Source organism: Tamandua tetradactyla, chromosome 1, assembly GCF_023851605.1.
Source record: "Tamandua tetradactyla isolate mTamTet1 chromosome 1, mTamTet1.pri, whole genome shotgun sequence".
Taxonomy (NCBI): Eukaryota; Metazoa; Chordata; class Mammalia; order Pilosa; family Myrmecophagidae; genus Tamandua; species Tamandua tetradactyla.
This window is the reverse complement of record NC_135327.1, coordinates 193,264,994-193,279,019: the sequence shown is the minus strand read 5'-3', so window position 1 is coordinate 193,279,019 and position 14,026 is coordinate 193,264,994. Positions and strand designations below refer to the sequence as shown.

Below are 14,026 nucleotides of genomic sequence, written 5' to 3'. Positions count from 1 at the left end.
CACCCAGTGTTTGGGTGGTTGAAGTGTACAATGACTGAGAAGCAGAAAGGCGAACTATGGTGCATACATAAAATCAGATATTGTGTGGCTACAAAAAGAAACGAAATCGTGAGGCATGCAGTACAGTGAATGAACCTTAAGGGCATTATGTGGTGCAAAATAAGCCAGAAACAAAAGGACAAATATTGCATGGTCAATTTTAGGAAATATATATAAGAAAATTCGGGCCTAGATTATAAGCTCTTATAGCAGTCACATCTATTCTTGGTATATATATCACTATATATATAGTGAATATTTCTTTTTAGTCTCCAGTGTCTTAGAGCAACTAGAAGGAAAAATGAAATTATGGAACTGTAACCCATACCAACTTTGAAATCTGTTCTGTAATTTCTTGTTAAAATGTACTTTGAAATGTATTGCTTTTTGTATATATGTTATATTTCACAATAAAAAGATGTTTAAAAAGTTCTCTCATCGAGGGTGCATGGGTGGTTCAGTGGTAGAATGCTCACCTTTCGTGAGCGAGACCCGGTTCAATTTCCCAGACCATGCACCCCCCAAAAAAAAGTTCCCTCTTGAATTATAACAAATGTACCACAGTTATGCAATGTATTAATAATAAGTTGGTACTTTGTAAAAACTATACACCCTGATGTAAATTATGGACTATAGCTAATACTATGATTATAATATTCCCTCGTCAATTGTAACAAAGGTACACACTAACGGAAAGTGTTAATAATAGAGGGTGTGACGAAAAAAATTATTGCTCTTTTCTTTCTTTGCTTTGTATATATGTTATATTTTATGATAAAAAAGTTTTTAAAAAATGAAAAAAATAATAATGGAGGGTGGTTATGGGAACATTTTGTATTTTATATTCTACATGATTTTTCTGTAAACCTACAATTTCTCTAATTTAAAATTTTTTTCTTAATAAAAGTCTTTTATGCCCTATAATGGGTAAGGCTGTCTAAGCTGTGACTTATGTATACACACACACACATACACACACACATACATATCCACCCATGGAATATAATGTGACTTAGCAAAAAAAAAAATCAATTTGCCTGCTATGCTGACCTGGAAAGAAGTCCATGGCATATTAAGTAAGTGAAGTTCACATGCACACACAAAGAAAAATAAACCCATACTATAGATATGTATATGTTGAGTTTGAATGCTTGTGAAAAAACACGTGGAGGAGGGTGCAGTGATTAAAAACAGAACTATATGATTGGGTTGGGAAAGAAGCAGTACCCCAAGGAGTAGATTCCTGAATAGATCAAAACAGTGTCTATGTCAAAAGTCCTTTAAACTGATGATGACAAGAAGTCAGATCATTTTGAAGCAGTCATGACTGCATATATATTATGTTTATGATTTCAGTTACCTCTTACTTTTGAGGATGTTGCCATTTATTTCACGGAACAAGAATGGCAGAATCTAGAGGTGTGGCAGAAGGAGCTTTACCAGCATGTAATGAGAACCAATTATCAGAATCTTGTTTCTCTAGGTAAGAAATATTCAACTTTCTGTAAGTTATGAAGTGGACCCTTTAAGAGGTCTCTGTCACTTGTTCCTCCTGAATGTCAAGTAGCAAGATTTCTCAGAATTACCCAGAAAAGTATTTTACCCCATATTCTTTTGTTAATACTTCTGTAAGAATGCCTAGTCCTTACTCAAGGATAAATATTGTTATATGAGAAAATTTGAGGTAGCATGTAATATAAGATAGTCAGAAGTGACTAAATACATGTGAGTTTTTAGTCACTCTATATGCTCAGGTCGCAGTGATTTTCCACATAGGATCATGCCTAGCTGATACCCACAAAGTACCCTGTATATCTTAAGCCTACCTCTAAGTTTTTACCGTGGGTCTCTTACCTCAGAAAACCTAAAGTTATTCTTTCCTGGAGTAAGATTGGAAAGCTATATAATGAGGTGTTTAACTGTGGCTATTTCTAAGTGGTTATGGTAATGGAAGTTCTTTTTACTTATTTGGTTTTTGTATTGTCTTTAATCTTCTTTTATATATCAGATGTTACACTCTACTAGTGAGATCACAAATTAGTACAGCAGTTTAAAGAGCAATTTGGTAACATATAGTAAAGTCAAAGACACATTTGCCCTGTAACTTAGAAATTCGCCTAGAGAAATATAAACTTTGGGTAGTGAACATTCCTATGCATGTTTTTATTTTTAAATACATGTGTAGGAATAAATATATAAAATATTGTATGCTGGTTTTACAGTTTGCACAAACCATACTGTATCATTCTACAACTTTTTCACTTCAAATTTCACTGCCTATGCTCACCTGGAAAGAAGTGCATGGCATATTAAGTAAGTGAAGTTCTTGTTTTTAATGCATCATATTACTCTACTGGTTTTACAGTTTGCACAAACCATACTGTATCATTCTACAACTTTCTCACTTCAAATTCCGTTTTCAAAATGTCTTCACTTTGAACCAATTAACTCAGGTTCATCTGAGAGCAGTCTATTATATGAGTAGTATATTATATGTCACATTCTATTTTGTCTTTTTCTCTATTAACATGCTTCTATGAGCATTTGCGTATATGATTGTGGATTTTAAAAAATCCACAAAATAGATTGTGACATATAATATACTACTCATATAATAGACTACTCTCAGATGAACCTGAGTTAATTGGTTCAAAGTGAAGACATTTTGAAAATGGAATTTGAAGTGAAAAAGTTGTAGAATGATACAGTATGGTTTGTGCAAACTGTAAAACCAGCATACAATATTTTATGTATTTATTCCTATGCATGTATTTAAAAATAAAAACATGCATAGGAATGTTCACTACCCAAATCAGTGCCCCTCTAGGCATATAGGGGCTTAAGATGAGCCTGTAATATTTCATATCTTTAAAAAAATCTAAAGCAAGTATGTCAACATGGTAAGATGTGACAAAGTTAGATGAAACCCAGGTTTTTGTATAATATTCTCACATTTAACATTTTTAATACAAAATTAAAACATTGTTTTTTAAAATCCTTCTGACTGAATTTTTGCCTCAGCCATCTTGCTTTAAAGTTGAACCCCTAAGAACTGGCTGTTAATATGTAACTCTTGACAGTATTGGTGGGAAATGGGAGACAGAGGCATGCATAAGCAAGCATGAAGTTTTTCATTGCTATATTATTGATAGCGCCAAATCAATATGTATAGTTAAGACTTTGAAGTGACCTTACTATCCAACATTATAGATTGATTAATTTTTTCCAGTAGAATAATATGATGCATTAAAAACAAGTGATAAGACTAGCAAAATGAGAAATTGTATAAAATTGATTTCGTCTTCTTCACATAATAAAAGGGATTCATGCTTAATAAAACAAAATAGATAAGACATTTAAAAAGAAGGTGAAAATTACTCATAATTCCTCCTCACAGATAACCATTAGTATATTGGTATGGCTCTTTAAATATTTTATTTGTATGATATGTATATATATTTTTTAAATTCCATGTTCTAAATACTTATTTGTGGCCTGCTCTTTTTCCATAGAAATATCTTATGAGCATATATGATATCATATATAGTACAATTTATATGATTTTTAATTTTTATTTAGCAGAATAGACTCAAAAGGAATATGTAAAAGTTATATTTATTATTATACTAATGTGGTGAGGTTAAATTCCTTTTCCCCAAACTTTGTACTATTGTTATTTTAATAAAAATAAGTATTTATAACAGCTTTATTGAGATATTCATGTACGACACAATTAACCAATTTAAAATGTAGAATTCATTGGTTTCTCATATATTAACAGAGTTGAGCAACCATCATCAGTAGCTAATTTCATCACATCTTCATCACCCCAACCCTGAACCCATTAGTAGTCACTCCCCCATTCCCCACCTTACTCCCTGGCCTGCAGTTACTAATCTCCTTTGTGAGTCTATGAATCTGCCTATTCTAGATGTTTCATATAAATGGAATAAGATAATACATGGCTTTTTGTGGTTGGCTTTGTTAGATAAATGGAGACCATGACAAAATTTGAAAAAACACAACTGGTCTAACATGTTCCCATAAACCAGGAAGCACTGTTATGGTATGTAGTCAGTGTTGTTCTGCTTTCTGTAATCCTATCACCACTATTTTTGACATCTCTTCTCATATGTTGCCCCAGGAATGAATTCTGAGAAATATAGAAACAATTCAGTGAGCTTTAAATTTAATGCTCAAGGAAACCACACATTACTCTGTCTGACTTCTCTGTGCAGATGATAGAATTCCCAAACCGGAACTAATATCCTGGATTGAACAAGGGGGAGATCCCTTCAGAAATTGGGAAGAATCACAGACATCAGAAAACAAAATTTGTTCCTCTGCTCATAAATATTTTGATCCAGTTATTGAAGGGCAGCTGTTTGGGGGTGAGTATTAAGAAATCAAGGCCCTGGGTGATGTGATGGTAGCTCAGTGGCAGAATTCTCACCTGCCAGTCCAGAGACCTGGGTTCGATCCCCAGTGCCTGCCATGCAAAAAAAAAAGAAGAATTAAAAATCAGGGCCCTGACTTTAAGACATCACACTCCAGTTTCTTATTCCCATGTCTCTGATCATTTGACAAGACTGAGGCTTGACTCCTTGTATATTCCAGAGAAAGGCAGTTAGCATAGTGGTTAGGAGTGGATTCTGGATCCTCTTCAGCGTGACCTTGAGCAAGTTATTCAGTACCTCTTGATATTTCAATTTCTTAATCTGTAAAATGAAGATAGTAAAAGTACCTACATAATAGGATTATCATGACAATTAAATTGGTTAATGTATATAAAGTGTTAAAATGATACATGGCACATAGTAAGAGCTCAGTAAATAAAAGGTGTTGTTTTTAGGAGTTGGAAAAATACCAAACTCAGAGACAGGTTATACCGAGCCTTGTGACCAAAATTGCTTCCTTCTGTCAAACAGACTGTCTCCTCTGTTTCAATGCTTAAAAATTTGCTCACCACTTTTGTTGCTTGTCATAATGAGAAAGTCTCAGATTTTTGGATTCTTAAAGGTAAGTATTAAAGTAGGGAATAAGAAAACCAAATGGGAGCATCATTCTAAGAAATTATTATTCTAAGATATGTGTATTCAGTTTAGTTTTGGTAGACATCACCAAATTTCTTTTTGTCATGAAATGCAACCACACTGATATGTATATGATTGTGTAGCTCAGTGAAAGTGATGGCTGATTCCCAGGCCATCATTGGTGCCTGATATGGTGATATAAATCCTTATCATGCTGCAGCATTAAGAGGAATACTGACTGAAATTTTGTTTTTAATTTCAGGAAGCCAAAAAGCTGTACATTCGGGAGAAATTAAATGCCATTTCCAGTTAGACCCTCTTCCTAGCCAGTATTCCTTTGGACCCTTATTAGGAAAAAGTGAAGCAGTTACCTTTAGGCCTGACCAAGGGGTCACCCTCATGAGCCCACACAGACACAACACACAGGCTCAAATTCAAGTATTGCCCAGCTCCAAGGAATTTATCCAAAGGGAAAGAATCCCAAGTCATAAAACTTCAGATCTACTTGGCTTTACGGAATTCTCATCCTGTCAAAGTACCCACCATCCTTGCCTTATCTGTGGAGAAAGCTTTTGGATAATGAGCCACTTAGTGAAACATGAAAGGAGTCACCTGAAAGACCAACCTCATAGGTCTTGGAAGAAATTCCACAAACGAGCTGATCCATGGCGTCAGTGGAATATCCATTGGGGTCAGAGGCAGTTCCAATGTGATGACTGTGATAAGAACTTCCACCTGAAGCAGTACTTGGTTAGACATCTGGCTGTACATGCAGGGATAAGCCCATTCCAGTGCCCTGAATGTAAGGTGTTTTTACATTACAAGAGGACCTTTCTAAATCACTACCTCATGCACAAGAGGGAAACGCCTACCCAATGTCCCAAATGTGACAAGACTTTTGTCCAGAAAAACAACGTGTCAGCTCATCAGTGCCAAAACAGTGAAGAGAGGGCAATCTGTCCAGCATATGACACAGTCTTTTCTGAGAACTCTGAACTCTCCAGTGTGCACTCTAGAGAGAAGTTATCTGAGTCCCATGATTGTGATGAGAGCCTCTCCCTGAGGGAGGATATGAAGGCTCTCCAGTATGACCATGGTGGGGAGAGGCCATTCTCTTGCCCCAAGTGCAATAAGGGCTTCCCCATAAGGTCTCAGCTGGCCAGTCACTTTAGAGTGCACACAGGAGAAAAGCCATTTCAGTGTCTTGAGTGTAACAAGAGTTTCTGCCTTAGTGGCTTGCTGAAGATCCACCAACATGTACACAGTGGAGAGAGACCATTTTCCTGCAGGGAGTATGGGAAGGGGTTCACCAAACAATGTAAACTCCCAGAATGCATGAGAGTACACAGTGGGGAGAAGCCTTTCTGGTGTGCTGAATGTGGCAGGCACTTCCGCCAAAAGGGACAGCTGCTGAGACACCAGCATCTGCATACAGATAAGAAGCCTTTTCAGTGTTCGGAGTGTGATTTGAGCTTCCGTCTGAAGAGCATGCTTAAATCTCACCAGTTCAGACACACTGGAGAGAAGCCATTTTCTTGCAGTGAATGTGGCCGAGGCTTTACCTACCAGTGTAAGCTCCGTGAACATCTGAGACTGCACAGTGGGGAAAAGCCTTTCCAGTGCCCCGAGTGTGACAAGAGCTTCCACCTGAAGGGCATTCTGAAGGCTCACCAACACACCCACAGCAAGGAAAGGCCATTCTCTTGTGGGGAATGTGGCAAAGGCTTTACCAGACAGTCTAAACTCACTGAACACTTCAGGGTGCACAGTGGGGAGAAGCCCTTCCAGTGCTGTGAGTGTGACAGGAGGTTCCGCTTGAAGGGGCAGCTGCTTAGTCACCAACGCCTACACACAGGAGAGAGACCCTTCCAGTGCCCAGAGTGTGACAAGAGCTATCGTGTGAAGGCTGACATGAAGGCTCACCAGCTACTGCACAGTGAGGAAATGCCATTCTCTTGCGAGTGTGGTAAGGGCTTTGTTAAACAGTCTAAACTCATTGAACACATTAGAACACACACAGGGGAAAAGCCTTTTCAGTGTCCCAAATGTGACAAGAGCTTCCGCTTGAAATCCCAACTTCTCAGCCACCAGGGCCTGCACACAGGGGAGAGACCTTTCCACTGCCCTGAGTGTGATAAAAACTTCCGAGAAAGGGGACACATGCTTAGGCATCAGCGTATACATAGGCCCGACAGGCCATTTTCTTGTGGAGACTGTGGCAAGGGTTTCATTTATAAGTCTAAACTTGATCAACACATCAGAGTGCACACAAAATCCTATGATGCTCCACATGAGCCTGATATTAAGAAAAGGCTTAGTCAACTGTATGCAATGATAGAGGCTGATTGGAGTTGAGGTAGTATACAGCCCCCAAGGATGGAACCAGACTTCATTGTCTGAAAATGCATAACAGTACCCAAATCTATGGTAGACAGATTTTAGGAACAGGGGCCTAGTTTTGAGCAAGAATATAATACTAGTTACAAATATGAGCAACACAAGAGATTTTCTCCTTTAAAACAACCAATTATATTTCCTATCCATAGGATATATATATATATATCCTATCCAAGAAATGTATATTGTCTCTACTATAATAAGTGGTTATTTTCCACCAAATGCTAAGCCACCTCTGAAATCCCAGCTTGAATTAAGACAGAAGGAGATCCCTCCAGTACATTCTCAAAGTTGAATGAATGAGGATGGCCATTAGATGTCAGTTCTACTTTTCCTTTTTTTATTTTCAGAATATGATGCTAAAATGTGGGTTTAAATCCAGTCTTTTTAAGTGTAGGTACTGATATAATAGTAGATATGGTTTTGATTATTTTGAAACTGATATCAATAAAATAATTTCTCTGAATTTTAGTTTATGTGAATGCTGACGTTTCACAGCAGGTTCCATAATAGTGCCTTTGCAAGGTTCCCCCAAGGAAAAGCTGACCTTTTAAACAAAATTTGACTAATTTGAATACAACAAACAGAACTGACGGTAATAGGAAGTATAGAACTAGAACCTGGGTGAGAGATTGGGGCAGCAGATATAGATTTGGGAGTTTAGGAATACAGTGCTCTTTGGGGCTGAGAGAGTGAATGAAATTCCCAAAAGTATCTAAGCAGATGACTAAAAACTTAAGACAAAATAATGAAGAGTAATGGCTTTATCAGGGAGCAATACAGGCAAGAAAATTAAGTGTGGAGAGTTTTTAAACAGATCTTAAAAATAAACATGATACAAGTAGAAGTCCAGAAAAAAAAGAACATTGTGCAAGCAAGCACCAAATGTTTATACTCGTAGGTCAGGGTCGTGCTCCAAAGAACTCTTGATTTTCAGAGTGTTCATGTTCATGTAAATAGAATTGTTGAATTGAAATTTTGAGGGAAGACAGAAAATGAGATTTTCAGTGAACTGTAATAAATATTACTATGTAACAGTATTTCAAAACTGGTTTTCTCTGGAGCATTATCTCCCAAGATATCCTGCAAGAAAAGAATTACATAACCAATTAGTTTAAACAGTCCTTCCATCACTATCACAGTGTCTGAAATGTATTTCTGTACATTGGTGAATCTCCAAGAGTGAGTTTTAATGTGCAGTATATTCTGAATATATTTGACCTTGGGGTTCTTCTCCCACTGTCCCTTCCCACCCCTCCACCCCTAAAGAATGACATCATATAGAACTAGAGTTTTTCAGGAGTCATTTTGGAAAACATTAAAGAAAAGTCTTTGCTCCACCAAAGTAGCGCTCAGTCTGTTAAGAAGAACGAGAATTCCAAGAAAGGACAGGCTTCAGTTTGAGGTGACAAAGAAAACAGACCTTTAGAGTTGATGTGTCCTCTTGCCTCAAGTAATGGGACACTAACAGAGGTCATTGATAACATTAAGAGACTATAATTTATGCAGGTTTGTAATTACTCAGGAACACATGGTGATGTCTTTTGTGTTCTTTGGGTAGCTGGCCTCACAAAGCATATAGTACCTGGAGGTAGTACAGAAAGAACAGCAAACTAAACCCAAAGCAAACAGAAGGAAAAAAATAATGAACAGTTGAGCAGAAATAAATGAAATTGAGAACATGAAAAAATAGAATCAACAAAACCAGAAATTGGTTCTTTGAGAAAATCAGTAAAATCAATGGACCCTTAACTAGGCTGACAAAAAAAAAAGAGGATGCAAATAAATTCAGAATGGGAGAGGGGGTCATAACTACTGACCCCACAGAAATAAAGGAGATAATGAGCAGATACTAAAAAGCAAGAGCAACGAACATGAACTCGAGAAGAAACAGATGACCTCAACAAACCAATCACAAGTAAAGAGATTAAATCAGTCATCAAGAAGTTGCCCCCCTGCCCTCCAAAAAAGTCCAGGGCCAGGTGGCTTCACTTGTGAATTGTATCAAGTACTCAAGAAAGAATTAGTACCAATAATGCTTAAACTCTTCAAAAAAATTGAAGAGGAGGGAAAGCTACCTAACTCAATCTATGAAGCCAACATCACCCAAATAGTACAGCCAGACAAAGAAACTATGAGAAAAGAATATTACAGACCAATCTCTTTAATGAATATAGATACAAAAATCTGCAACAAAATGCTTGCAAATCAAATCCAGCAGCACATTAAAAGAATTATGCATCATGACCAAATGGGATGTATTGCAGTCTGCAAGGCTGTTTCAAAACAAGAAAATCAATGTAATACACCACATCTATAAACCAAAGCAGAAAAATCACATGATCATCTCAATTGATGTAAAAAAAAACAGGCATTTGACAAAATTCAACATCCTTTCTTGATGAAAACACTTCAAAGGATAGGAATAGAAGGGAATTTCCTCAACATGATAAAGGGAATATATGAAAAACCTACAGTCCACATCATAGTCATTGGGGACAGACTGAACACTTTCCCCCTGAGATCAGGAACAAGAAAAGGATGCTCACTGTCACCAATGTTATTCAACATTGTACTGGATGAAAAGCATCCAAATTGGAAAGGTAGAAGTAAAACTTTCACTGTTTGCAGATGACATGATATTATAAGTTGAAAAATCCAGAAAAACTACAGCAAAGCTACTGGAGCTAATAAATGAGTACAGCAAAGTGGAGGGTACAAGATCAATACCCAAAAATCAGTAGTGTTTCTATACACTAGTAGTGAGCAATCCAAGGAGGAAATCAAGAAAAAAATCCATTTACAATGGCAACCAAAAGAAACATATTTAGGAATAAATTTAACCAAGTCCACAAAGGACCTATACACAGAAAACTACAAGAAATTGCTAAAAGAAATCAAAGAAGACCTAAATAAGTGGAAGGACATATCCTGTTAATGGATTGGAAGGATAAATATAGTTAAGATGGCAATTCTACCCAAATTGATTTATAGATTCAATACAATATGAATAATAATCCCAACAATTTACTATGAAGAAATAAGAAACCCAATAATCCAATAAATAATCCAATTTATTGAAAGGGCAGGGTGCCCTGAATGGCCAGAAATATCTTGAGAAAGAGGAATGAAATGGGAGGTCTCACACTACCTATCTTTAAAGTATATTACAAAGCTACAGTGGTCAAAATAGCATGGTACTTTAAGTGCTCAGAAATAGATCCTCTCATCTATGGACAACTGATCTTCATCAAGTCAACTCACCTAGGATAAAGCAGGCTCTACAATAGTGATTTTGGAGAACTGGATATCCATATCCAAAAGGATGAAAGGTGGCCCATATCTCACACCTTACACTAGAATTAACTCAAAATGGATCAAAGACCTAAATGTTAGAGCTAATACTGTAAAACTTTTAGAATAAAATGTAGGGAAATATCTTAAAGATCTTGTGATAGAAGGTGGTTTCCTAGACCTAACACCCAAGGCATGAGCAATTAAAAAAGAAATAGATAAATGGGATCTCCTCAGAATTAAGCACTTTTCTGCCTCAAAGGACTTTGTTAGAATAGTAAAAAGGCAGCCTACTCAATGGGAGACAATATTCAGAAACCATATATCACATAAAGGTTTAATACCTGAAATATATAAAGAGATTCTACAACTCAACAACAAAAAGACAAATAGCCCAGTTTAAAAATGGGTAAAACACATGGACAGATATTTTTGAGAAGAAGAAATACAAATGGTTCAAAAGCATATGAAAAGATGCTCAACTTCACTGGCTTTTAGGGAAATGCAAATTAAAACCAGAATGAGCTATCATTTCACACCTGCTAGAATTGCCATTATGAAAAAAAGGAAGAAAGAAAACTACAAGTGCTGGAGAGGATATGAAGAGAGAGACACCTTATTCACTATTGATGGAAATGTAGAATGTTGCAACTGCTCTGGAACTCAGTCTGGTGGTTCCTCAGGAAGCTAAGTATAGAATTGCTGTATGATCCAGCAATCCCATTACTAGGTATACATTTGGAGGAACTGAAGGCAAAGACACAAGCAGACATTTTCACACCAATGCTTATTATGGCATTATTCATGATTGCCAGGAGACGAAAACAGCCCAAATGTCCATCAAAGGATAAGTCACTAAACAAACTGTTGTGTATGCATGTGATGGAATATTATACAGCTGTAAAACGGAATAAAGTCATGAAGCATGTAACAAAATGGATGAATTTTGAAGACATTATGCTGAGTGAAATTAGTCAGAACCCAAAGGACAAATACTGTATGGTCTCACTAATATGAACAAACATTAATGGGTGAACTTTGCTGGTCAAAATTAAGAACACAGGTTATCAGGGAATAGAAAGAGCGTAGAGGTGGGGCATTTGATGCTGAAAGAGTACAGAATGTTCAAAAGGACTGACTGTAAAGGTCCAGAAATGGATAGCACAATACTATCTGATGGTAACACAATATGTTAAGTACACTGAACGAAGTTACGTGTGAGTATGGTTGAGAGGGGGGGCTGGGGGCATGTATGACACCAGAAGGAAAGACACAGGATAAGGACTGGGATGGTAAAACTTAGCGATGTCCAGAATGGACCATGGTGTTGGTTGAATGTACAAATAAAAGAACATTTTTGCATGAGGAGAATGAATGTCAACATTGCAAGGTGTTGAAAATGAGATGATATGCAGGAGAAAAAAATACAATCAATACAAACTTGGGTCTATAATTAACAGTAACATTGTAATGTGCTTCCATTGAATGTAACAAAGGCAATATGCCAAAGCTAAATGTCAATAAAGGGGGGAGGGATATGGGGGAGGATTCAATTCTCTGCAGAAGAAATGGAAATGTCCTTATATAGATTGTGATGGTGAAAGTATGGCTATGTGATTATAGTAGGAACCACTGATTTTTTTACTTAGGTTGGATTGTATGATGTGTGAATAAAACTGTTTAAAAATGAACAGAGGGAAAAAATGAGGGAGAGTTTAAAATATTTTTGTGAACAAGAGACCTGCTCTACAAGAAATACTAAACGGAGCACTACAGACAGATAAAAAAAGAGATGAGAGAGAGGTTTGGAGAAGAGTGTAGAAATGAAGACTATCAGTAAGGGTACAGAATGAAATCATGACACATGCAACAACGTGAATGAATCTTGAGGACATTGTGTTGAGTGAAATTAGCCAAATACAAAACGACAAATACTGTATGGTGTCACTAATATGAGCTAACACATTAATGAGCAAACTTTGAGAATTAAAGTTAAGAACACTAGTTATCAGGAGATAAAAAGAGGGTAAAGATTGGGCATTTGATCCTGAAGGAGCACAGAATGTTCAACAAAATTGATTGTGAAGATCCAGAAATGGAGAGCACAATATTATCTGATGGTAGCAGATATATTGTAAGTACACTGAATGTAGCTGAGTGTGAGTATGATTGAAAGAGGAAGGCTAGGGGCATGTATGATACCAGAAGAACTGGGACTGGATAACTTAGCAAAACTCACAATGGACAGTGATGGTGAGTAAATGTTTAAATATAAGAATGTTTTTACATGAGAGAGAAGAACTCTATGTCAGTATTGCTAGGTACTGAAGATGGAATGGTATGTGGAAAAATACAATCAATGCAAACTAGGGTCTAAAGTTAAAAGTATCATTGTAATATGGTTCCATTAAATGTACCAAAGGGAATATGCCAAAGTTAAATGTCAGTAAGAGGGAGATACAACGGAGGAATAGGGGATATTTGCTGGTAGTGGTAGTGTTTCTCCTTTTCATTTTATTTTTATTTTTTATTCTTCATTCCTTTCCTCGTCTTCTTTCTTTGCAGAAGAAATGGAAATGTCCTCAAGTAAATTGTGGTGGTGAATGAATAACTGTGATTATGCTGGGAACCATTGATTGTTTACTTAGGATGGATTGTATAGTGTGTGAATAAAACTTTTAAAAATAAACAGAAAAGGGCGGGCCGCGGTGGCTCAGCGGGCAAAGTGCTTGCCTGCTATGCCGGAGGACCTCGGTTCGATTCCCGGCCCCAGCCCATGTAACAAACAAACAAAATACAATAAAACAAGAAAATGTTTAAAGATGTTTCCCTTTCTTCCTCCCTTCCTTCCTTCCATCCTTCCTTCCTTCTCTCTGTCTAAAAAAAAAAAAAAAAACAGAAAGATACAAATGCTGGAGAAAAAAAAATGAAGGATCTCGAACATAGTAAGTGATCCAGTATGTTTGAGTTTTGCTAAACACTGGAAACATTTTGAAGGAAGTTGACCAAAAAAGGGGTTAAATCCAACTAAGCCAAAGTGTCCCAGGCTGCTGACGCCAAAAATGAAAAAAAGTCAATTGTGGGATGTTTGAAGAATAGAGGGACTTCTTAGAAAGAACCTGTCATAAGCACTTCCTTTCATATATTTTCCAAAATTCCTGAAAATAAAAACCAATGCTGTGATATCCTGGTAAAATCCCTGAACCTTAAGAATAAGGAATAATACCTATAAGCATTCAGTAAGAAGAATGTTATTGCCTACA

At 36.7% G+C, this 14,026-nt stretch overlaps 1 protein-coding gene across 2 annotated transcripts in view; it reads left to right on the top strand.

Annotated features, from left to right (window-relative positions):
- LOC143673901 (uncharacterized) overlaps nucleotides 1-13,452 on the top strand; it is a 34,152-nt gene extending 20,700 nt beyond the window's left edge. For both annotated transcript variants that reach the window (XM_077148987.1, XM_077148978.1), the window contains exons 2-4: nucleotides 1,396-1,522; nucleotides 4,278-4,430; nucleotides 5,335-13,452. In XM_077148987.1, the coding sequence (XP_077005102.1) occupies nucleotides 1,396-1,522; nucleotides 4,278-4,430; nucleotides 5,335-7,427 (2,373 nt within the window). In that variant the 3' untranslated portion in view covers nucleotides 7,428-13,452. The remainder of the gene's footprint in view (nucleotides 1-1,395; nucleotides 1,523-4,277; nucleotides 4,431-5,334) is intronic.
- The last annotated feature ends 574 nt before the right edge of the window (nucleotides 13,453-14,026 follow it).